Genomic DNA, 25,448 nt, shown 5'->3' with positions numbered 1-25,448 from the left:
TCCATAAAATGCGTTGCACAAATTCGAACATCTGGGTTGTGCTGTTCTGTTGTAAATAAATCTTAACCAATGATTCCTAATCTACTTCCGGAAGGCCAAATAAAGTGCTTTTGCTTTCGCCTAGAAACACACAGTGTCTCCCTGACATGGCTCCATCAAAACTACTGCTGGTCCTGAAACCACACCTTCTTTCTTTGCATGCACATTTGGGCGGCATTATGCTAATATTTCCACATAGTGACGTAGACATGTGGGGGCGTGTTAGAACGAGCCGTTTTAGGGGGGCGAGGCTGACTCTTGACTTTTATAAAGAATATCTCTTTGGATTTGAGACTTTAGTCTTTGCAACTTTACAGATCTTCTTTATGCACCAAGAGCTTGTAACACTCCAAAGAGAAAGGAAAAATTGAAATCGCATCATGCACCCCTTTAAGATTTCTATTTTTTTTTAAATGCAGTTCTTTTGAACTTTCTAATCAAGAAACCTGAAAATGTATCCCGGTTTCTACAAAAATAGCACCACAACGGTTTTCTGCATTGATAATAATAAAACTTTAATAGTAATAATGTTTCTTGCACAGCAAATCAGCATATTAGAATGATTCCTGAAGGATCATGTGACACTGAAGACTGGAGTAATGATGCTGAAAATTTAGCTTTGCATGACAGAAATAAATGACATTTTAAAATATACTCAAATAGAAAACAGTTATTTTAAATTGTAATAATATTTCACAATATTACTGTCTTTATTGTATTTTTGGATCCAAAAAATGCAGCCTTGGTAAGCATGCATAAAATTAAAATAAATTTAAATTAAATTAAATTAAATAAATAAATACAATTATTAAATAAATAAATAACGTTCACACAGCAGTAAATGTCCATGCAAAGTGCACTGACCTGTTGAAGGTCTCTGTAGATCTGGCAGGGCTTGCGGTCCGAGGGCTTAGGTTCATGCCGTCAGTGCTGGAGCTGATGCTCCGGTCTGGAGAGTGTGGAAGAAACTGAGCTCTAGCACCCGAGCTTCTGTCTGGAAGATGGGTCAAAGGCCTGGAGACGGGATCACCAGAGGGAGCCGGCTGAGGAAAAGATCTCGGCACAGCCTCTTTCGTTATCTTCTTCATCTGAAAAACAGAAATCGAAAGAAAGATGAAGACAGAGGGACAGAAATGTAGATTCATTACAAGAACACCCAATAGTTTGATGACCCCAGGAAGCACCAACATGAAGATAGTTATACAGCACAATAACAACTTAGCTCACATTTGTCTTACCTTTCTAACCGATAAAGGCTGTACATGCCGGAAACCAGTTGAATAAGTGTAATAGCTAAAAAAATCTCACACGCACATGAGCCCAGTCAAATTCAGATCGATCCATTGCCCCTTAATGAAGGAAATGATAAACAGACCTTAAACTATAAGGTTTAATGTAAGACTGCAGCAAACAATGCCACCATTATCCTAGGACCACAACTGTGTTTGGCCAGAAGGGAGTCTGAATCCAAACTTTTGAGCATTGATTTGTGAATAACAGGCCAATCTCGTACAGCAAAGTGGTAGAGATGACCAAATTTAACTCACAAAGCAAATGAGATTATGTAACAAAATCCCGTAAGACGAAGACTACAAAAGGATTAGATTGATCTTCAACGCACTTAGTCCTGAAGGCACTGACGGTCAGTAGGTAATGGCATTGACTACGGTAAAGAGGACACTATCGATCACAGCCCACGTGGGACACATCTAAGGCACAGTAACTAAGCGAAATCTGGACATCGATACACCAATGATGCAAACAGCACTGGAAAATCATTGTTTTATTGAGTTGTGCGTTAAACGCTTTCGACTGACTGTTTATAGAAGGGTCGAAGCACTAACGTCACGCAAAAGCACAGGATGCTGTGGTGTGATCTTTAAGATGTTAGACGTTAATTAGAAGTTAAATTTCAGTCAGCTCGTCCCACAAACATATGGCTTTAGAAGCTTTGGAATATAGTGCACAGATAATATAAACTTCAAACCTCTTCTTTTATGTCAATTTTGGCCCCAGTGCACATTCACTTACACTATTGTTAAAAAATGTGGGATTAATAAGATTTTTTTTAATTTTTTTAATAAGCCTGATTCTCACCATGGCTGCATTTATTTGATCAAAAATATAGTAAAAAACTAATATTGCGAAATATTATTACAATTCAAAATAGCTGTTTTCTATTTGAATATATATTTAAAATCTAATTTATTTCTGTGATGTAAAGCTAAATTTTCAGCATCATTACGCCAGTCTTCAGTATCCTTCAGAAATCAAAAATTCAGCTCAAAAATTGTTCTTATTATTATCAATGCTGAAAACAGTTGTGCGGTTTAATTGTTTTGTGGAAACTAGGATTAATCAAAAGAAGGTTTATAAGAACAGCATTTATTTGAAATAAATAAAAATCTTTGGTAACATTATAATCAACTTACTGTGTTCTTGTTGAATAAGTTTATTAATTTCTTTAAAAAAAAAAAAAAAAATATTTACTGACCCCAAACTTGGTGAATGGTAATATATATTATATTGAAGAGGGTGGCCATATTCTATAAAAATTAACACTTTTTGTGTTAAACAGAAGACAGAACGTCTTACGGTGTTTGAACGACATGGTGGTTTGCATTATTTTTGGTAAAGTACACAAAATAAAACTTTTCCCTGCTCTTTGCTGAAACCTTGCATCATTTCTTACCTTCTTTTTTCTCAGTGTTTGTATAGGATTGTCTGGACTAGACTCGCTTTCTCTAAACGGGTCTGTATTGTCAACTGGAGTGCATTGAGTGACCTGACAAAAACACAGAGAAATCAGTCTACAAATCTTAAAATTACAGTTTTAATAAGCAATGCATTCTGCGTTTACAGTAAACTGTAAAACCTGATTCTAAAAACAACTTCCAGAATAACAGAACTAGATTTTTACTAGACGTTTTCTGTATAACGCGAGTGGTGCTTTTCTACTGGATCTGTTAGCCAACTTTAACACCCACTAAATTTAGAAACAAGAAACCGCATGATTTGAGGTATCAGAGTTTAATAAAATAGTTTCATATTTTTCCCCCTCACCTCTCATAACAAACCTGACTCCCTAATTACATTTCAACAGAGACTTACAACACACCTACCAGATTCACCTCCTTGTTGATAATGCAGTCACCTCGACTGAACAGTAAACAAAACACTCAAAACAAATTATGTAAGCATATATAAAGATGGTAGCTCCAGCTGATACCATCAAATATCAACGGTTAGTGTAGTGGTAGCTCCTTTGCAACCAAAGATGCGGTCCATTTTTGTAAACTCTTTGAACCTCCAAGACCATCCCAATGCAAAGTTCAAGTAAACGTAGGACAAATAAGGTCTCTGTAAACTTTGACGCACGTTCTGTGAAGGTTAATGATAAGCAAACCATTTCCTTCATGATTCTGTGATCGTGTGTTTGCTATTGATCAACACAACAGAAAAAACTAATCATAAAACTTAATGCCAAGTACGATGTAATCCTTCAAATCAAGGAAATTTTTAAAGGGGTCATAGGATACTACATGCACTTTTACAAGTTGTTTGAACTGAAATGTGTGTTGGCAGTGGGTGTACACAACCACCCTATAATGATAAAAATCCACCCATCTGGTTAAATGTTTTCCCCTTTCTCAAATCGAGCCAGGCCCCTCCCACGATAGTTTGATTGACAGTAGCGTTTCAGCACAGACTGGACTGGCGTCTTACCTTAGACCCGCCCTGAGTGAGCTGTCATTCATTGTTTCATCGTCGGAGCAGATGTAGACGAGAATGACTCCTAAGCGATTGAGGTGTTCTGTTGTTGGATGTAATAATGAACATAGCAGTCGTCATTTACTCCCGACATCTGAGTCGCTGAAGACGCAGTGGATTACATTGTTTCTGAAGGGAATGCACCCCCAATCTACATAAATGCGTCTATGTTCGCGTGACTCATTCGTGATCCAGCTTCACCTACAGAAGAAGTGAGTATAATGTTTTGTAATAAATCTTTGCAAATCGCCTTTCCTAATAATGTGTTAATTAGCAAGTTTCACGATGAATGCGGCTAAAGTAAACAGTCTCTCTGAGAGCAGCTCGGAAGAGAGGGGCGGGGTCAGCAGAGCTCATTAACATTTAAAGGAAAATGCTACAAAAACGGCTTGATCTGAAAAGAGCCGTTTTTGACAGGGTAAAAAAGGTGTTTTTTACACAACCATTGAGAAATTTTAACCAAACTATGTTACAGACTTTTCATTGAGACCCTAAAGATTCATATCAACTTGTGGAAAATGGGCGTCCTATGACCCCTTTAAGTTTCAAGAGATAAGTATTTGACTCGTGCTACAAAATAAGTCAATAAATAAGATAAAAGTACATCTCCTTTATCTGCTAAGAACTTGCAAAGCAGTCAAGGTAACGTCTTTCAAACTTATTCAACTATCACTCCAACATAATCAGCGCTGATGTCAACAGATGTCCCGTGTATAAAGTTCTGTTTGTTTATGCTGGTTTTCCCAAAACAAAATGCGGTAATCCGAGTGAGCCAGTTCAGCTAGCGCTACGTGTTACACTGAAAGATTTAATTGACCCCTTATGTAATTGGAAGCGTCTCCGCTGTAGGAAGTGGTCTTATTTTTCATGAAAGTCACATCATGTATTTTTTCCATCAGCAATTCTCAGCCTGTTTACGACATCAGTTTGCCGATGAGACGGTTCTCCCACAGGCCTTATCTGGTCAGCACCACATGTCTATGTAAACAGAGAACTTTCAATAGCTGGATTTCAAAGAGAACACAAAAACACAGCATAAGCCGTTGTGTGTTAAGATCTTCCTCAGCTGAGATATTTCTGGAAGGTGGAAGATGGGGAAAAATATTTTAGATTTATGAATGTGAAGACTCTTCCTTCCAGGAAGCCACAATGAGGATCTAAACTCAACTTAGCTGGATGATAAACAGATCAGGCCCATAGGGAATTCACACAACAAGCACTTGATTATACCATGAACCGACTATAATTGCACGTAACTTTGTTGATACTGCAATCCATTTTATTGATTTGTAACTTGTGAATGGGGTTTGTAATTTACAACAGTTCCAGAAGCAGGAAGAGTGAAGTTTTATTTATTATATGAAGTAGCCAGCCTGATCTTAACAATCATATTTTGTAGACGGTAAGAGCTAGTAAGTTAAGTCAGGTTCTCACTACAAATGTCTATTTGACAAAGCAAGTCTCTAAAACACAAAGACTGTATAGCTAATGTTGGCGATTCTTATCTTCTTCTTTCTTGGTGTCGGAATAAAGTAATCTGGATTTTCAACTGGAGTGCATTGTGTGACCTAACAAAACGATAGTGACTGATCAAATGATTTCAACATACAATCTATTACATTTAAAGTTTATAGAGACATGGGCATCTCAAAAACAGTAAACTGTATAAAACATAAGAGAGTTGCAGAAGTACATCACTGTTGAAAAGCTAGAGGTCAATATGACTTTTTTTAAAGAAATAATACTTTAATTCAGCAAGAATGCATTGAATTGATCAAAGGTGACAATAAAGATAGTGTCACAAAATATTTCTATTTCAAATAAATGCTGCTATTTCCACAAAAATATTAAGGAGTTTTCATAATTGATAATAAGAATAACAAGAAATGCTTCTTGAGCAGCAAATCAACATATTAGAATGATTTCTGAAGAATCGTGTGACCCTAAAGACTGGAGTAACGATGCTGAAAATTAAAAAAAATAAAAATAAAAAGAAGTCGTTTTATATGCCATTGGTGAGCATTAGAGACTTCTTTTACAAATATTTTAGAAATCTCACGGACCCCAAACCTTTGAACAGTACCTGGAAAAACTTGTGCCCAGAGGGCAAGTAGTACCTTCATACAAGTTTTTCAATCTACAGAAACAATATTATTGTTATCAAAACATCATGCCAGTCATTTAAGAGGGTCATGGTTCACACTGCTTCATAGAGAGAACATACACAAACATGAGACCCAGCCCGTCTCCAGCAGACACGTAAACACTACACCGTGCGGTTCTGAGCACGTACACATGACCTCCGTCATATGCAACTGACCACATCCAGTTGAGAGGGAAAGTTAATTCAATTGAATTTACAGAAAACAGAGCTCTCATTCTTAGTGCATTTAACATCCGGCGTGTAAGAGTAAATTCAGAAAGTCTGGGAAAACTCAATTACAATATGCCTGCTCGTGGAATTTATCAAGAGAGCAAATACACATATGACTAAGTGACTTTATATATTTATTGACTTAGTGTTTATCAAGAGGTGTACTTGGCACGAGCTACTGTAGATCTGTTCTTCATCTTTCACTCAATGTTGTTCCTCAGTGCATAAGCAAACACATCCTGTAGTCCACAAAAACACCTCAGGGGTGTAACTTTAATACCCATCGGAAAGACAAATACATCACTAGCCGGGCCCTTTAACGGGAATTAAGGTCACAAGAATCCGATCCAGAGTCAGCATGATGTAAATACCAAGAGGTTTAATCGAGCCCCCAGTTTTATATCCCAGCCTCATCTGTGGTAAAAGTCTTTAAGTGCTGAAAAAAACAATCCAAATGACTATTAAAGGAAAAGCCATCTTAGATGTAGATGAGTTTGTTTCTTCATCACATCAGATTTGGAGAATTTGCATTATATCGCTTGCTCACCAATGGAGCCTCTGCAGTGAATGGGTGCCGTCAGAATTAGAGTCCAAACAGCTGATAAAAACATCACAATAATCCACACCACTCCAGTCCATCAATTAATGTCTGGTGAAGTGAAAAGCTTCATGTTTCTAAGAAAGAAGAAGATGTTTTCCACTTCAGACCACTGTTTCTGGCTAAAATACAAGTCCTCTATCCAGTGAAAACGTCATCTGGTCTGAATAAGGAGAGAAATATGCTCAGATTAAGCACGGTTTACCGGCAAAAACAGCCTAAAACAAATATGCTGGTGGATTTTGATGTGAGAGCACAAAGGGAGATGGACTTTTTTTATTGGAGGAAGCATTATTATGGATTATGGACTCATATTTTGGTCAGAAGTGACATTTTGAAGTTTAAAATGTTTTAATGATGGACTTGTTCATTACAAACATGCATCTTTGAAGTTAATTGATGGACTGGAGTGGATTACTTGTGAATTATTGTGATGTTTTTATAAACTGTTTGTTCTGTCGCGCATTCTGACGGCACCCATTCACTGCTACAGCAAGTCAGGCAATGCTAAATTTCGCCAAATCTGTTCTGATGAAGAGAAGAGAACTCATCTACATTTTGGATGGCCTGAGGGTGAATACATTTTCAACAAATTTTCATTTTTGGCTCAACTATTCCTTTAAAAAATAGCTTTTGACTGACTTAAGATCTGCATCATTTGGATTAAACTCAAAGCTGAGTCTTGTGATTGTACCTTTCACCTCAGAGCGAGTAGTGTTATTGGATTGCTGGTGGTTTTGAAGTGCTATGTCACTGGAATTTGACATGGGCTGTGGAAACAAACCCACACTGACTCTGTGTACCATAGCAGGTTGATAATACAGGCATACACACATCTACAAATACACACACACCGTGTATACTATCACCCGTACCTTCATCTTCTTGACATGTGGAGCATGTGCCTTCGGAGCAGGAGTGAAAGTTGAAATCTCTGTGTTTTCAGTGTTTGTGTTGGCCTCCTGGGAACAAAACAATACACTCAGGGATTCACGCGAGATCACCTGAACCCACTGACTACAGCAACAAAGCATCAGTGCACATGACTGATGCATTCAGAAGACAACACAATTTCATGTGACAACTAAAGTGCAAATGCAGAAAAGCAGATGTTGTTGATGGTGGCATAGGAGAGATAGCATGATGACGTCTTGCAGTTTTGGCGAGTCGGTGCAAACAGCAACAAAGCAAGGTCAGGCAGACACAGTGTCTATGCATGTGACCACTAGGCTGAAGCAGGAGAAAGTGGCATGTTTTGGGTTGTGAAAGATGTGTTTCTATACATGGGTTGGATTTTCTCAGTTGGTGTGCAGTTTTGAAGGCATTTGATGTACTTCAGATGTTCAAATCTAACAAATGTAGCTGTATAAATGAAGTTGGGTAAATGTTGCAAGCCAAATTTAAACTTGCATCGCTCAAATGAGCACCATGACTTTTTGGACCAGTGTTGTTATTCTTAACTAAAGCTAAAAATTCTAAAAAAACATTTACAGTAATTGAAATGAATGAAATTTTACCAGAAATAAAATTGAATATAAAATTTTTTATATTCATATACATAAAAAAACTTATATAAAAAACTTTTACATTTTAAAATAGTTCTTTAAAAATGTATTTCATGTCAGTAGCAAAAGAAACGCTTCTAAATTTTGCTTAGATGAAAGTACTATTAATAATACTAAAATGGAAATGAAAATGAATATAAAAAAGACAAAAGAAAATTACTAAAGCACATAAAATTACTAAAACAACTAAAAGTAAAAGACAAAGAGAAAGTATAAAACACTAATATAGCATAGTAATGATACTAACACTGCCTTGGACCCCAATTTTTGTTCGTTTGCATTTACTAATATTTAGTGCTGTCAAACGACTAATCACGATTAATCACATCCAAAATAAAAGTTTTTGTTTACATAATGTATGTATGTGTACTGTGTATATTTATTATGTATATATAAATACACATACATACGGTATATATTTTGAAAATATTTACATGTGTATACATTTATATATTTATATCATACATAAATATATTTAATATATAAACAAAATATTTTTCTTAAATATATACATGCATGTGTTTGTATTTATATATACATAATAAATATACACAGTATACACACATATATTAAGTAAACAAAAACATTTATTTTGGATGCGTTTAATCGTTTGACAGCTCTACTAATATTACATTGCTCCATTTCAAACAGTATTCTGTTCCCTTACACTTATCAATTATTATTCTTAATTTAAAAAATAATACAAAATCTTAATAAATACTAAGATAGTAAAGTAAGGATACTAAAACAACACTGGTTTGAACCCCAATTTTAGTTTGTTTGCATGTACTAATATTAAATGCCTCCATTTCAAGGACTATTCTGTTGCACTGAACAATTATATTTATTATTCTTTAATAATTTTGTCTATGGTATAGATGACTGCCAACCGAGTGCAAGTGAAGTGGCAGTGCATTGGGAGTTAATATGTTTTGTCAGTACTCACTTTGACTATGATGAGGTTTGAAGGTTTTTCTTCGATTAGTTTTCTCTCCACCACAGGCTCAAAGATGGCGCTGTAGTTCTGGATCAGCTTGGCCATAATGTTGTTACAGATATTCTGCTCCCGTATACCGTCAAAACCAGATGACACACTGCAGAAAACACACATACACACACAAACACACGCTGTGAAAACAGATCGAGTGCTGCCACATTAAATGAGAAAACCAGGAACAACATTTACCTCCTTTTTTAAAGCCCTTTTTAGTAATAAATAATAAGCAATGACATATCACAATCAATTGAGCAATATAAATAATGCAATAAAAGTAAATAGATTTTGGCGCTGATAGTCTTGTGGGCAGTGCGCTGACATATTGTGCTGTACGCCAAAAAGAAATAAATTAAATTAAAATAAATAGATCTTATTAAATTAAATTAAATTAATTGAGCAATATGAAAAATAAATTAATATATAACAAAATGAAATGCAAAAATAAATCAAGAATAAAAACTTTTTTCATAAAAAAACGTTTTCATAAAAATGTGAAAAAATGCTTTTATTATGGGATCAAGGTAACATTGTAGAGTCAAATTCAATTTGCTGTCACTTAGGTAAAAGGTTTTAAAAAAGCTAACTTTTCTGTCAAGTAAATAATTATTCTCTCTTTGTGTGAGGCCACACTGAGATACCGTCCCACGACAGAGGGTAATAAATGCACAGTAAATGCTGCTACTGTATTACTGTATGGGGTCACAGAGTGCTCGTCTGACAGCTGTATTAGTGGTTTAATTATTCCCCACAAAGAGAACATGCTGTACAGAGAAGAAAGGTATGTGCCTAAAACAGGCAACAGTTTTGTCACTTCCACCTCACTGATCTGAGGTTACACACATTGCGTGTGGTGACAGGGATTCCCTGAAACTGAGCGGCTGATGTATTATTAGGGGTTGCGTTCATATTGCAACAGCTGGCAACTTGCTTACAAGTCACTATAACAGGGAACAAATCAAATAATATTTAAAATGACTAGATGCAACAATTAACTTGTATTTTGTAAAATCACATTACTTCATGTCCAGCCTCTGTAAGACATAAACTACATTGAAAATATTGAAGGGTGTTGGCTTAAATCTGGATATACAGTTAGTTATGTATGGAGGTTCACATCTGTATGCTTTTTGAGTATTTTTTTTTCTCAGAGCTATTCACTTGTGAATAATAAGCCTGAGTGCTTATGTGCCTGAAAATAGCAACCAAGTAATTTATGACCACAGAGAGTATGTAAGTGATATTTGTGTTAGCGCTGACATCGAGTAAAGAATTCCACCTGGACTTTGGCCCCCTCTATTGGAGTCCAAAGCCAGGATAGCTTAACAAAACTTGCACCCAACATGCTTTATTAGGCATTATTTTTAATGATGCAATGGCAATTTAAACCATCAAGATTTTAGGTTGAAATCTATAGGATTATATCAATGAAGAAGAAAATCATGCCTTGGTAAATCATAAAATAAAAAATGTCAAAATTATAAGATAAAAAAATCTAAATGAGGAAATACAACTAAGTCATAATTAAAAGATAAAAATGGCAAATTTGTGACAGTCACAAATATGATGTCAACATTTTTATTTTTTTCAATTTTGACTTTTTATGTCTTATGTCACAATGATTACTTATTGTTTAAAGAAAAGAAAAATAGTAGTAAAATTACTAGACATAAATTGTATGGATTATTTATTTCCGCAACATAAGGTCACACTTTAATTTGTGGACCAATTCTCACTATTAACTAATTATTAATTACAACTTTTGTCTCCATACACTCCTAATATACTCCTTATTAATAGCTAGTAAGGTAGTTGTTTAGGTATGGGATAGGATTAAGGGAAAATATGGTCATGCAGAATAAGTCAATAATATGTGCTAAAAAGTACTAATAAACAGCCAATATGCTAGTAATATGCATGCTAATAAGCAACTAATTAATAGTGAGAATTGGTCCTTTAAATAAAGTGTTACTAAAAAAAATCATGCTTTTTAAAATTTAAACAGTCCTGTGATATGACAAATTAATATTTTATATAGTGTCTCAATTAATACGAAGTCATATAAATTGCATTAAAATTGCATTTTATATGATTATTTTGATTGCAAATAATAAAAAAAACTAAAAGTAATGTCAAATACCCTGTAAAAAAAAAAAAGTAAATAATAATAATAATGAACAGCATACATACATAAATAAACATAATAGTGTGAATTTTGTAAGTTACAGACAGTACACTCATGACAAACAGAATAATTCATCACTGTGCAGGCATTGAAACTATGCTCTATAGAGTTGGTCAAGGGTTGTGTTAAGTCTGTCTTGGAGACATGAGTGCAGATCACTCTGAAATACAGCCAATGAGAAGTGAGACTGAGAACATGACACCCAGAGTACATAACATGCAGCTTTTGGCAATGAGCGGACAAAACATAATTCAAATAGCTTAGGATACATGCGCAACTCAAGGTAAAACATTTAGAGCTTTCTGCAATTACCTTTCTATGAGTGAGCTTAAATGCAAAGTAAAGAATTTACGTGAAGATATGATGGGTATCAGATTATGGATCAGCTGATATAATTAATGGAAGTAAAAAATATTTGATTGGTTTGCTTTTGTTGAACTGTGTGACTGTGACTTACTGGAAGACATTGGGCCCAAACACCGTGGCCAGGTTGGTGGCAGTCATGCGGTTATGAGTATGTTCCTGTTCCACCTGGGACAGGAAGTGACATAAGTAATGCAGGAGACTGTAGTGGATATCTGGCAGCTGGAGTAGGAGCTCACGCACGTCCTTACAGAAGTCATCCTCACTAGATTCTGACAGAACAACACAGAAATATAATAAAGGATTTGAAATGTTAAATAGGAAGATATTAATATTTTTAAAATACAAAATAAATGGTCAAAGAAACAGAAAATGCTACTTTAAATGATTTAAATCACCTTATGAAGTCTGTGACAAATTCTAATACATATGTATTGTATAATTAATTAAATAATAAATAAATTATTAATCATTCATATTTACAATAACAATACATTTTAAATTATAATGCTGTTATTGTTATATATTTGCTATTTTGGTTAGTTGTCACAAAAACAGTAATGTCAAACTCAAACTACTACTCATTTGTCAAATAAATACACTGCAGTAATCAATTTAAAAGAATTATTAATCAATTTACATTATAGTTAATAATAATACATTTTCATAATATTTGTCATTTTAAAATTTTTGTAATATATTTTCTATTTTAGCTATAGCTGTCACAGCAACACCTATAAAGCAGTAATACGAGCTGGGGAAAAGCTGCAAAACACGAAGTGTTGACAAGGATTATTTGTGGCACTTTTAAAGTGAATAGTAAATGTGGAAGTGAATAGAGCTGACTAGGAATTACTCTGTAAGAAGTAGGGGAAGGGTGATGGCTTTAATAGTGTGTGGACGTGGTAAAATAGTGTGGGGCAACGGGAAGAGAAAGTGCCACATCAAATTGCTGAAGTGCGCCTGCTAAAACTACTAATGAAATAGAGGAACCTCCCTATGATTGAAAGGTAAGCTAGAATTTACTAGCAATAATCATATATATATATGATATATATATCAGACCCTCCAGGATTTAGCTGGATTTTTTTCTGATTTTTGCAGCCTAAAATAACTGATTTTGCTGCAGCTTTTCTCAAAATTTGCAGTGATATTTGTGGCATTTCTTATTGTTTTGCAGTGAAAATATACAACAGACAACATTCTTCTAACATTGTTATGATTTTCTGACTTCGAGAACCATTGTAGGGCTCCAGACTAATATTTGAGGACACCAGCACAAGTGCTGTTAAGTTCTACAGAAGGTGGCACCAGCTCCTGACAGTAAAGCACTCCCCCTAATCGCACATGTACATCTTGGAGATGTCTATTTGATGTCTGTGTTTATATATGCAAGATGTTTTTTTTTTTTTTTTTTAGAGTGTTTGCTCATCTGCAATACGTCTCCAAGACATTTCCTGTCAAATGTCAAAAAGACATTTATTAGAATGCATGTAAAACTGCTCCGGAGACGTTTATCAGATTACACAGCAGATGTTTAAAAAAAATGTATCTCTCTTTATTTATTCCTTCTCTTTCTAGCTTGTACTAGCTTGTGTCTGTTTGCCTCTTTAAGAAGAATCGCTTTATGTATCCCCCAATTGTAAGTCGCTTTGGATAAAAGCGTCTGCTAAATGTAAATGTAAATGTTTCCCAGATCTTTAGCAGACGTCTTACAGATGTACTTGTGCTGTCTGGGTAGCTGAGATGCAGATAAAATTAACTTGTATTACTGTCATTCATAATGTCTAAATATAATTTAATAAATACAAAATATATATATTAGAAAGTGGAAATGGCTAATAATAGGCCTATACGTACTTCTCTGGGTTGTTACTAGAAGGTATACACCAAAAACCGGAAGCTAACAATAAATTGAATTTTCTACCCATTAGATTGTGTTTTATTAACGTCTACACCCCTTACAATAATGCAAAAATAGTAATTATTGTTGTACAGTCAGTGTGAGAAAAATTACGCTATATTGATGTGCGCATGCACAGTATTTTATGCTGTATGCTTTCTAGCCTTAAAGCAGCACTATGTAACTTTTTCTGTGTTCAAAATTTGCTAAATGTATAATGAGCGAGTACATCATGAATTCATCTTCCAAACCGCGTTTTTGTCTTATTCCGAATCACTACGGACGACGGTACACTTATAATAAGTACTTATATTTGGACTATTGTAGCCTGGTCGGTTCGTCGCCACTGCGGAGTAACACATACCTGCGTGAATCGCCAGAGACATAAACTTTAGAGAAGTAGCTCCGGTTAGAATGTTCTTCCGCGAGATGTGTGCAGCTCTGTTTATTAACCGCCAGAGCGCCAAAAGTTACATGGTGCTGCTTTAAAGGTCATGAAAATCTGACTTTTCCAGGTTTTAAGTGCTATAATCAAGTCCCCGGTGCATCTACCAACCAAGGAAACGTGAAAAAAAATTAACCCAGTAACTTTGTTTTGGTAAGCCTTTTTTTGCAAGCAAAAAAGAGCGTGTCTGATTTCGCTCCCTTGGTGAGGTTGCAAAGGGATCTCATTATAATATTACCGCACCTTAATCTGCAAGTTTCCACCCACAGCGCCGTCATTGTGTTTTCGCAAGCGACAAGGGTGTACCAGCTCTAACGCCATGGCGAAAGTTTGAGCAAAACAGGCTAACTGTTCTGCCTTTGTCTGCACAGATGAGCACAGAACACTATTTAGATCTAAAATAAACATGCGATTTATTTGCCAGCACTTTACCTTCAGACATAACCGACTGTTTTTGTAACTCATGTGTGCTTTTAACTTAAACTTGTGTGTGAATGAGAACTTAGTTTAGTACTCACATGCTGTGTGACAGCCGCTTTCTGTCCGTATGCTCCGGATGTATGCTCTCAGAAAACCATCAGAAGTTTAAACCGCATGATTTCAGCGCAATAAACATGATAATCAGAACCATAACAGATGTTTTAGCAGGTCTGAGCAGTAATGGCGCAGAGCAGCAGCTCATTTGCATTTAAAGAGACAGGCCCGAAAAACAGCGTGTTTCTGCTTCCACTCAAAATAGGCATTTTCAAAATGATATAATACATGATCTGTGGAGTATTTTGAGCTGAAACTTCACAGACACATTCTGGGGACACCAGAGACTTATATTACATATTGTAAAAAGGGGCATAATATGTCTCCTTTAACCGAAAATCTGCGGTAATTATGAAAATTTGCTTGGAGTTTGCTTGATAGAAATCGCGGTCCGGGGGCAGATAGACCGGACCGAAAGGGCATTTTAGCGTCAGCGATTAAAGGGTCATATAATGTTGCTAAAAAGAACATTATTTTGAGTATTTGGTGTAATGAAATGTGTTTATACGGTTTAAGGTTAAAAAACACATTATTTTCCACATACTGTACATTATTGTTTCTCCTCTATGCCCCGCCTTTCTGAAACGCGTCGATTTTTACAAAGCTCATCGGAAGGAAAAGCGAGGTGTGCTCTGATTGGCCAGCTATCTAGTGCATTGTGATTGGCCGAATACCTCAAGCGTGTGACGGAAATGTTACATCCCTTACCATACTGTGATGCCCTGTCCGGCCGGAGCGATGATTCAAAAACATGAAAACCCATTATAAACGAGGCATTTGTTGCATCCAGTGGGGACATAATTATGGATTATAATGACTTACTGTCTTTTTACGCGTTGCGTTGCATCGCGCCGCGTAAACATAAAACCATGTCTGCATTTGTGATCGGAGAAATTACAATCAACAAGCCCTACTCTACACTGCCCAAAAAACTCACTTTAAATATAAAAAATATAAAATATAAAAACTCTTTAAATATAAAAAACGTACTTACAGTTCGTGAGTCAGAACAGCCGGCATTGTAGTCTACTCTCCCAGGATCGGGCGTGTTAGAACGAGCCATTTTAAGTAGGCGTGGCTGACTCTTAACTTTTATAAAGAATATCTCTTTGAATTTGAGACTTTAGTCTTTGCAACTTTACAGATCTTCTTTATGCACCAAGAGCTTGTAACACTCCAAAGAGAAAGGAAAACTTGAAATCGCATCATATGACCCCATCATAGGGGCTCGAGCCCCCCCCCCCACAGTCTGTCAGAGATAGATAGATAGATAGGTTGCTAGGGTACTTGGGGTGGTTGCTAAGGTGGTTACTAGGGTGTAGCTATGCGGCTGCTAAGGTACCCATGTCGGTTGCTAGGGTGTTGCTTTGTGGTTGCTAGGGTGCCCGGGGTGGTTGCTAAGGTGTTATTATGCAGTTGCTAGGGTGTTGCTTTGCAGTTGCTAAGGTACCTGGGTCGGTTGCTAGGATGTTGCTATGCAGTTGATATGGGTGCTCGGGGTGGTTGCTATGGTATTGCTATGTGGTTGCTAGGGTACCCAGGATGGTTTCTAGGGTCTTACTATGCCGTTGCTAGGGTGTCAGGGCAAGTTGCTAGGGTGTAGCTTTGTGGTTGCTAGGGTACTCTGAGTGGTTGCTAAGATGTTGCCATATGGTTGCTAGGCTACCTGGAGTGGTTGCTAGGGTACTGAGGGTGGTTGCTAGGTTAGTTAGTTAGTTTAGTTTATTGTCCTTTCAGAAATTCTTTTTACTAGGTTGGTTTGGCTAGTTGCTAGAGTGTTGCTATAAAGATAGATAGATAGATAGATAGATAGATAGATAGATAGATAGATAGATAGATAGATAGATAGACAGACAGACAGACAGGTAGTCTTGGCTCATTTGAACATTCCATCAATGTAAGTCTATGGGATTTTTAATCTTTATTTGTAATTTTTAAGAAAACCGTAAATCCGATCAGTTAGAAAAGGTATAGCACACTAAGTGAGATCAGTCTGACGAGCATTAATCTTAGCCACCATGTTAAGTCTGTGTCTTAAGAACTAGTTTGACCAACTAGCAGTTGCCAAGGGGTAATCAGCCTTCCTTTTCCAATACAAATAAGAACAATCTACCTTTTCATGACTGAATTAAAAAAGTTATGACCAGTCTTGAAGAAAAAAAATTAGATGACTAACTTTTTAAGACTAGTCTAAACAGTTCATGCAACCGGCCCCTGGGCTTAGTTTGGAGTTTGTAGAGTTAAAGCTCTAGGCGGAGTTAGAGTCAGAAATTTTAGTCTCAGAATAATAATAATAATAATAATAACTGTCAGATTTCAGTAAGTTGGTTTTCTCAAGCCAACTTAATAACAATTGGTTATTTTTGCGTTCTGAGTTTGAAATCAAATCCAAGAGCTCATCTTAAATTACTATGCAACTGTACAGTATCTGCATGTACACATAACATTCCCAATACAAATATGTGTCTGTTTTAATCCTTGTTTTCTGGCATCCGAGATGCACCATCTGTGCAGCATATTTAGTCTCACACATGCCACAAAGAGAGGGAGATTGGGACACCGACAATGAAGGAGAACAAGAAAAAAATTTAACAAGTCTGTGGAGAAAGCAGCTCGTGTAATTCCTTCAGGAATTATTTTTTGGGAAACAGCCTTAATATGAAACTGAGGTTTTTATTGGTGCACTGCTGATCTCTGACACCAAGACAACATTAATCAAGCAAAGTCTCCTCTCTCCACGTCGCAGAAATCAGTAAGGGATGATACAGTTGCAAATGAATAATTTTTTTCAGATTTTAATGGACCCAATGGACGTAAGCCAGCAAAATAATGTAATTTATTAAAGCACTATCTAATCTTTTACACCGTTCAGAAGCCAAAGTCTTGCCTAGAGCTCTTCAGGCAGTATGAAAACACAGATCATGATTTAAAGCACTTACTATGATATAGTCTACACTAAAGTCTATTAAGGCTGCACTGCTCAGTCTTTATCCTGACTATGACTCATGAGGATAGAACCATAACCTTCACCCAAATAATTTCAGCTGATCAACAGCTCAACAGAGTTTGACTGGCACTAAACCGCTGCCCTACTTTGCTATTATGAATTAAACACATTATAATGTTAACGTAAGTAAATATTATATATATATATATATATATAAAACGTGCGTAAGTATAAATGGACACGGTGATGGAAAAATACGAGAGGGAAAATTATATTTTAAAGGTTTTGCGTTTGCATGCAAAACATTTGCCTACATATATATCCCCTTAAAAACGTTTTGCGAGCAATGAAATATCTTTTTTCTCATTTCAGCTTATTTTTTCATTAACATATCCCCTTAAGGGCTCTTACGGCACAGTTCACACCACAGATGGAGATAGCCTAAAACTTATGTTTGTTGTTAGGATGACAAAAAAGTTAAATTATTAATTTTATTTTTATTATTTTAATATTTTTTAAATTTTATTTACATTTTTAATTTAGGCTGGTTTGTATTCTCTGCCTCTGCAGTCTAACAACTGATTGAGATGGCCAATCAAATCAAAGTAGGCGGGGTTTAGTGTTCACAAAAGCAGATACTATAGCAAGTTTCAGCCAGTGTTGCCAACTTAGCAATTTTGTTGCTAAATTTAGCAACTTTTTAGACTACCCTAGCAACTTTTTCTTCCAAAAGCACCTAGCAACAAATTTAGCCATTTAAAAAAAATATTTGGCAACTTTTAGCAACTTTTGATAAGTTTTGATAACTTTTCACAATAAAAAGGCACGCATTTTCCATCCAAATTACACAAAAAGAGGAAACCAAAGATGCCTAGCAGTACACACATCACGTGAATTAAGTTCTGTTATTTGCAATTATTCAATTTAATAATAATAAATGAACAATTATTCAATTATTATTATGATTCACTTTGTTACTCTTGTACCTGTGATTGTTGTTCAGTTAGTACACTGTAAGAAAAATGAAAAAGATACTAGTAATTTTCCAGGACATTATCCATTATTCACTGTAACCTGAAAACACAATGCATAATTTAAAATGCAGTTAAAAAACCAATTCGGAAAATTACTTCATATTAACATAGTAGATTGTGCCCTACTTTTACAGACTTTTCTTAGAGTGTAGCATACTAACTAACTACTAATACACTGCTTAAAGCATAATTGTTGAGAATGTGTAGTATTACTACTAGTTATTAAAAAAACGTACATAAATAAAAATACAGTTATTTATATTTTATTATATTATGCATATTATTTTACAAACACATCTAAATTAACATATATCAAATATATTGTTTTTTGCTGAGATTTGATGTTGTGACAATTTTGCATCGTGATTACGCAATGACGTCATCGCACAATGACATCATAACGTCACTTAGCAACTTTTAGCAACAAGCCGACTTTCCTTTAGCAACTTTCTCTGAAAATTAGTTGGCAACACTGGTTTCAGCGCGAGAGGCGTCGGTTAACGCTGAACGAGAGGGAGGTAAGATGGAAGCAGCGAAATGTTTAATATGACAACATTTTTACTTTTACATCTTAAACTAATGATAGTAATATATCCAGTGATACAAACTACTCGACTTTTTTTCTCAAATATGGTCGTTTTGAATTGAAAACATGGTATAATTTCTTAACTGAGTGTGACAACACAAGAAACGTTAGCGTTTTCTACACAATTAGGCATACAAATGAAAGTCAAAATGATTACTTCTCAAGTATAATTACATTTTTCCTCCCATGTCATGTTTTCTCTCACCATGTCCCCTTAAGGGCTCCGAAGTTTGAACCTACAGTCTTTCAGTTACCAGCCCAGATGTTTTAAGTACTACACCACACCACCCATACATGAAAGCTGACTCACCCTGGTACAGCTGAATGAGAGGACTGTGGATGGAGGGATGGATGAGACCTTCAGGGAGATCCCTCAAGAACCGTTTCAGTAAACTGGCTACAGCACAGGCGTCTGCATCCTGATGAAGATCCACCTCTTCTCCTCCATCAAACCTCTGCCGCAGGTTATCCACAGTCCGGACGCTGCCGTTTACTCTGAACAGACCCTCCAGATGAAGACCTGGCAGATCGTGGCACCATGAGAGAGACATGAAGCTCTGTAAGTCCATTTGTAGTTAAAACTAACAACATTTCAGGGTTTCAGGACGTAGTTATGCCACTCTCTTAGCTCAATTGCCAAACTAATCTTTAAAAAAAATCTGAGAAGATATTTGATGAACGCCATAAAATCAAACACACAAAATCAATACTTGCACACTTGTTTCGTGCTGACATGTCAAAGGCCCAGTAAAGTGATTTTCTTCTCTGAAGGGTTGTATCACCATCCAGAGGAAAACAAGTACTACTGCAGCTTCTGGGATAAAGATTTGCAGGGTACAGGATGTACTACAGTTTGGAGCAAATATGGTAATAAACAATAATGTTTAGTGAATTCTAGTCTTTAAGTATTGAAAGCTGATTTAATGGGAAATTCTAACACAAGTGGTGTTATTTGTCAATAGGAAGTGAAATTAATATATAACATATTTTGAACAGTATTGTTATATAAAATAATGTTTTCTATTTCATCCTTGCAGTTTTGTCATGTTGTTGTCAATCACAGTTCTTTACTAACAAATGAGTTTTAGAGGACAGAGGTGGGCTTGTGTAGGAAGAAAAACTTTTTTTTGTACATTTTATAGTGCTTTTTATTATCTTTTGTGTTTTCAAATAAATAATAATGCTTCCTAAAATACATTTTTATTATTAGTCTATTTCATCCTTGCAGTTTTGTCATGTTGTTGTCAATCACAGTTCTTTACTAACAAATGAGTTTTAGAGGACAGAGGTGGGCTTGTGTAGGAAGAAAAACTTTTTTTGTACATTTTATAGTGCTTTTTATTATCTTTTGTGTTTTCAAATAAATAATAATGCTTCCTAAAATACATTTTTATTATTAGTTTTTTACTGACTGTATAATGGTAAACTTGGTATTTTTACCGTAAATAAATAAATATTACAGAATGTTTTGCAGAAATACGATTAGAAATCATGCTGCTACTTGAGTGCACACATCTTTCATTTTTTTATTTGGTTTGACCTTGATCCGGTACCCAGTTACCTAATTTTTTTTTTTACTGACTGTATAATGGTAAACTTGGTATTTTTACCGTAAATAAATAAATATTACAGAATGTTTTGCAGAAATACGATTAGAAATCATGCTGCTACTTGAGTGCACACATCTTTCATTTTTTTATTTGGTTTGACCTTGATCCGGTACCCAGTTACCTAATTGTAATAGTCACAGCTTGGTCTTTGTTGGCTAAAGGCTTGGAGCCATTCACTAAAGTAGTAAAAGCTGTGACTTTATGTTCTTAGACAACATGTACTATTGGCAGGTAGAAAAACACACTGCTTGCCAGTTCATTCACTTCAGCCAACATAGTCAGAGTGCACTGAGTGAACCCACAGTATTCTTCAAAAGGAGCACACACACACACACACACAAAGAGAAAATCTAATTTATTTTAAAAAGTTTGAACTTTGAAGTTCATGTATAAGAAAATGCATGTACAAGAATTTAAATAAATAGGAAAACGATTTAGATAAACATTTTACTATTTTTTTCATGACTACAAAAAATATTTGTATTTTAAAAATGTAAAGTAAGGCAATTAAAATGATATTAAAAATATTTAAATAAATGTTGACTAGTCACATCACCTAAAATACAGAAATAAAAGTTATAGACTTATAAATGGAATTTAAATTTAAATTATTGTATTTTATTTTTTAATTATATTAAGTAAAAAACCTGTCATGTCAAAATAAAAATAGAAAGCAAAACAGAAAAAATTATAATATTATATTATAATGTTATGGTTTATTCAATTTTTTTGTGCTGGAATCATTCCCTATAAAGTTCAAAAGGGCTAAACAAAGTATTCTGCTATTTGTTACTATAGCATTTGCCGCACCTCTGAAAACAATCATAAATCATAAATTGCCCAGTAACTCTTAAGCCTGTATCAGTCAACTGATGATTTCTTTCTTGTGAAAATGCAGTAGGCCAGGATGTGACATGCTGTTAGTTGCTTAACGCATTATAATGGTTCACCAAAGAAATACTCAGGTTACTTTTAATTCTTTATCAATGTCCCCAGATCAGATTTCTCACACCAACCACGATCAGGTATAACACGTGAGCTGAGAGCAATATTTACCATGCTTTTCCAGATACTCCACCATGCTCCGGACCACCACAGGAACCCCGTCCTTGACAAGTCCCAGACCTCTCAACTCCAGCAGGGACACGCCGAAGATCTTCTTCCCCGCTGTGGCGGTGGCCGGAGAGGCTTTGATCATGGGCAGCTGCACCATCCTCTTCATGTCCTCCTTTATCTGAACAGCTGCCTTGTTGTGCTTGGAAAAGCAGAAGAGAAAGGAGCAGTCAACCACATCCACCGTTCTGACCGTCTGCATCTTGAAGACCCCTAGTCCATTTCACCCTTTATATCAGAGACTTTTCCCACTGCCGGTGTAGGTGGATCTGTCAGTGGCAGGAAACCGAAGGGAGGGAGTCTAGCGTGTGTGTGTGTGTGTGTGTGTGTGTGTGTGTGTGTGTGTGTGTGTCTACGTCAGGAGAGGTTGCCATGCACCTGTAACCAGGTGAGAGGAAACACACTCAAGCTGACAGTATATCAAACTCAGCTGTGCCTAGAGAACAGGGCTTGTTACGGATTAGAGGAAGAAAGCTTTGAATGTTATGCATTCAGGAAGTTATACTGATATGGTGAACAAATATTTACATTCAATGAAAACTCCAATAAATTGAAGTTAAACTGGGAAGAGGTTTATCAGGTATTACACCCAAAGTATAAGCAGTGTCATTTTACTCTTGTTAATATATTATTGTAGTTTTTGTTCATATTTTGAATTAAGTTGTATTTATTAGGTTACGTGTTTTTTTAATGTATATATAGATTTTATTAAGTTTTAGTTTATAGTTTGTTCATATTATACATGCTAATATTTATATACAGAGAAATAAAAAAAAAAGTTATCTGGTAACTGTTAGCATGCTAAAAATGATGGGGGAAACTAAATTAAACTGATATTTATTTGTCATTTTTAATTATTATTATTTACAATTTCTTTTATTGATCATTTAAAAAAATACATTTTAATAGTTTTCAAAACATAGATTGACAAGTAATATGATGGACAATAGTAAGTTTTAATTTAGCAGAGAGTATGTTTACCATTGTAAATTGTTAAAGGGTTATGGAATTTTTTTTTTATATTTATATAATATTTTACAACTCTTAAATCAGCCTAAGACTGGAGACCTAGATCAGCTTAAATTAGCTAAAACCAGCAAACCATTTTAGGCTAGTTTGACATTTTTGAGCAAGGCTGCATGTACATATAATATCTTTCTGCAGTAATTTTTTTAATGCAATAAACGTATTCAGTTGCATCTTGGAAAAGAGTTAATGCAGACACTAATTTAACAAAAAAGCATTTTTTCATTGAAAATCTTAAAGTAACATCAATCAAAATTAATTATTTGTGTTGTCACATTCACAGAGATACACAGAGCATTTCTAAATGAAGGAAAGAACACAAGAATGGATTATATTCAGAGGCTGTACTTCAGTAAATGAGAAGATTGCCTGCTCATTCTGTTCTCTACAGTCTATTATGTGAGCATCTTCTAATTGGGTGTTCTGTACGAAATGTCCTTTTTCAGCAGTGCATGACCCAGGCCACATTGTAAACACGTTTATCCTATAGCCTATGCATAATCAGCTCAAATACCAATAGTAGGAGTACCATACAGTATAAGTGCATTTATTTTTGAAGGCATGACAGCATAATCTGAGCTGAATCAATGGTGATCTGCTTCAGTGTCACTTCACAAACACAAATTGAGACCTAATTTGCTTCATAATCAGTACGATTTTTTAAATGATTTTAACAAATGCCCATTAACGCTGCATTTATTTAATTAAAAATAATGTTAAAAACTGTAATATTGTGAAATATTATTACAATTTAAAAGAACTGTTTTCTATTTGAATATATTTTAAAATGTAATTATTCCTGTGATGCAAAGCAGAAATTTCAGCATCATTACTCCAGTCTTCAGTGTCACATGATCCTTCAGAAATCATTCTAATATGCTGATTTACCGCTCAAGAAACATTTCTGATTATCAATGTTAAAAACAGTTTTTGCTAAATAAAAGTATCAATTTCTTTAAAATAATAGTGATGACTAATTATTAGCATAGAAGCTTTATATCTGAATATTCTTGCTAAAGTCTCTAGCATTTTGCTCCTCAAGTAGTTATTAAGAACATAAGCCTGTCTGAGCTACTCATGAGAGACCAACAGGAACAGATGTCCATGAAATCACCCCAACCCCACACAGGGTCCTCACAACACTTCATATGTGAAGAGCCAAGCGTTAGCATACAGTCATGCTATTCACAGTCAATGAGAGTAATAGAAAACTTTGTGCTCCAAGTTTCCATTACAGGTTCAGACAAAGTCCTAATCACTTAAAGGCAGGGTGTGTGATTTTTCAAAAACACTTTAGAAAACTGATTCGAGCCGAATCGTAAAACAAACTTGTAGCCAATCAGCAATAAGGGGCGTGTCTACTCCCGATGTGGAGGAGAGCGCGTTCAGTGCATGGGACGGACATTAGCCGAGCCGAGCGACAGAGATAGAGATGACGAATAAAAAACAAAAGAGGAAAACGTCTGCGGAACGATAAGGCAAGAAGTAGGACCCGTGTAAATATCGGATCAGTTTTCCAGCTCTGGAGAGAACTCAAGGAGCGGAGGCCTGCGATCGGACGGCGGGGTTGCTTTGTTTCTTCTCAATAGGTGTGTAACACCGTGTCTACAACAGCTAAAGTCTGCCTACACTGGACGCGATCAAACGACCATTGAAAACCATTTGAAATGTGTGTCAGCACGTCATAAATAGAACCCGGCAGCAGTTTTCTGTCGGGGATTTGTTGCACCGCGCCGCTCACGTCCGATGTAGACACGGTGTAACATTGGTTTTGCTTTGTTTCACAGAACTAATCGTTGCCTGGGTTGTGTACGTATATGTGGGGCGGAGCTATCAAAATAGGGGCAAGACCCTTTTGGGGTATGGGCGTGTTTGTTTTGGTGATTTCAAATATCAACATTGGCTACCAGAAATCACTTACTCTGCCTTTAATGACACCCCCCCTGCTTTGACTCTTTTGGGAAGTCAATGGATCTTCAAACCCTCCCCCATAGACTGCAAAATACACCTCAGTGAACCCTCAAATCACATGAGATCCTTTATTATTTCTAGCTGAAGAGTTTAGATAAGTTGGCTCAAAAACTAAACCAAAAGTTTAGGGCCAGTAATTTTTAAATTGATCAAAAGTGACAGTAGAGACATTTATAGGACAACTAGATGAGCTCCAGAGACAGATCCCCAGTGAAGACCTCATCTCCTAGACGGCCACTGGGACAAGACCACAGGAACCAGATGAGTCCTCTGCACAATGTGACTTTGCTGCAGCCTGGAACTGAACTGCTGGTTTTGTCTGGCCAGAGAAGAACTGGCCCCCCGACTGAGCCTGGTTTCTCCCAAGGTTTCTTCTCCATTCTGTCACCG

General features: G+C 35.8%; 1 protein-coding gene and 1 long non-coding RNA gene across 7 annotated transcripts in view; one reads left to right on the top strand and one right to left on the bottom strand.

Annotated features, from left to right (window-relative positions):
- fam13a (family with sequence similarity 13 member A) overlaps positions 1 to 22,606 on the bottom strand; it is a 54,585-nt gene extending 31,979 nt beyond the window's left edge. For 2 of the 6 annotated variants that reach the window (XM_016284462.1, XM_016284465.1), the window contains exons 1-7: positions 22,005 to 22,606; positions 19,649 to 19,858; positions 11,984 to 12,161; positions 9,294 to 9,441; positions 7,658 to 7,744; positions 2,732 to 2,824; positions 904 to 1,127 (exon numbers count right to left, since the gene is read on the bottom strand). In XM_016284462.1, the coding sequence (XP_016139948.1) occupies positions 904 to 1,127; positions 2,732 to 2,824; positions 7,658 to 7,744; positions 9,294 to 9,441; positions 11,984 to 12,161; positions 19,649 to 19,858; positions 22,005 to 22,263 (1,199 nt within the window). In that variant the 5' untranslated portion in view covers positions 22,264 to 22,606. The remainder of the gene's footprint in view (positions 1 to 903; positions 1,128 to 2,731; positions 2,825 to 7,657; positions 7,745 to 9,293; positions 9,442 to 11,983; positions 12,162 to 19,648; positions 19,859 to 22,004) is intronic. The other 4 variants (XM_016284463.1, XM_016284467.1, XM_016284464.1 and 1 more) reach the window with 4 other exon arrangements.
- LOC107594425 (uncharacterized) lies at positions 19,820 to 22,094 on the top strand. Its single transcript, XR_001610167.1, has 3 exons — positions 19,820 to 19,897; positions 20,110 to 20,205; positions 22,018 to 22,094. It is a non-coding gene; the product is annotated as an uncharacterized lncRNA (long non-coding RNA).
- Positions 22,607 to 25,448: the final 2,842 nt, after the last annotated feature.

Source organism: Sinocyclocheilus grahami, unplaced genomic scaffold, assembly GCF_001515645.1.
Source record: "Sinocyclocheilus grahami isolate Dianchi unplaced genomic scaffold, SAMN03320097.WGS_v1.1 scaffold183.1, whole genome shotgun sequence".
In the NCBI taxonomy this organism is placed as follows: domain Eukaryota; kingdom Metazoa; phylum Chordata; class Actinopteri; order Cypriniformes; family Cyprinidae; genus Sinocyclocheilus; species Sinocyclocheilus grahami.
Note: the sequence above shows the minus strand (reverse complement) of the source record. Positions and strands in the feature narration are given on the sequence as shown.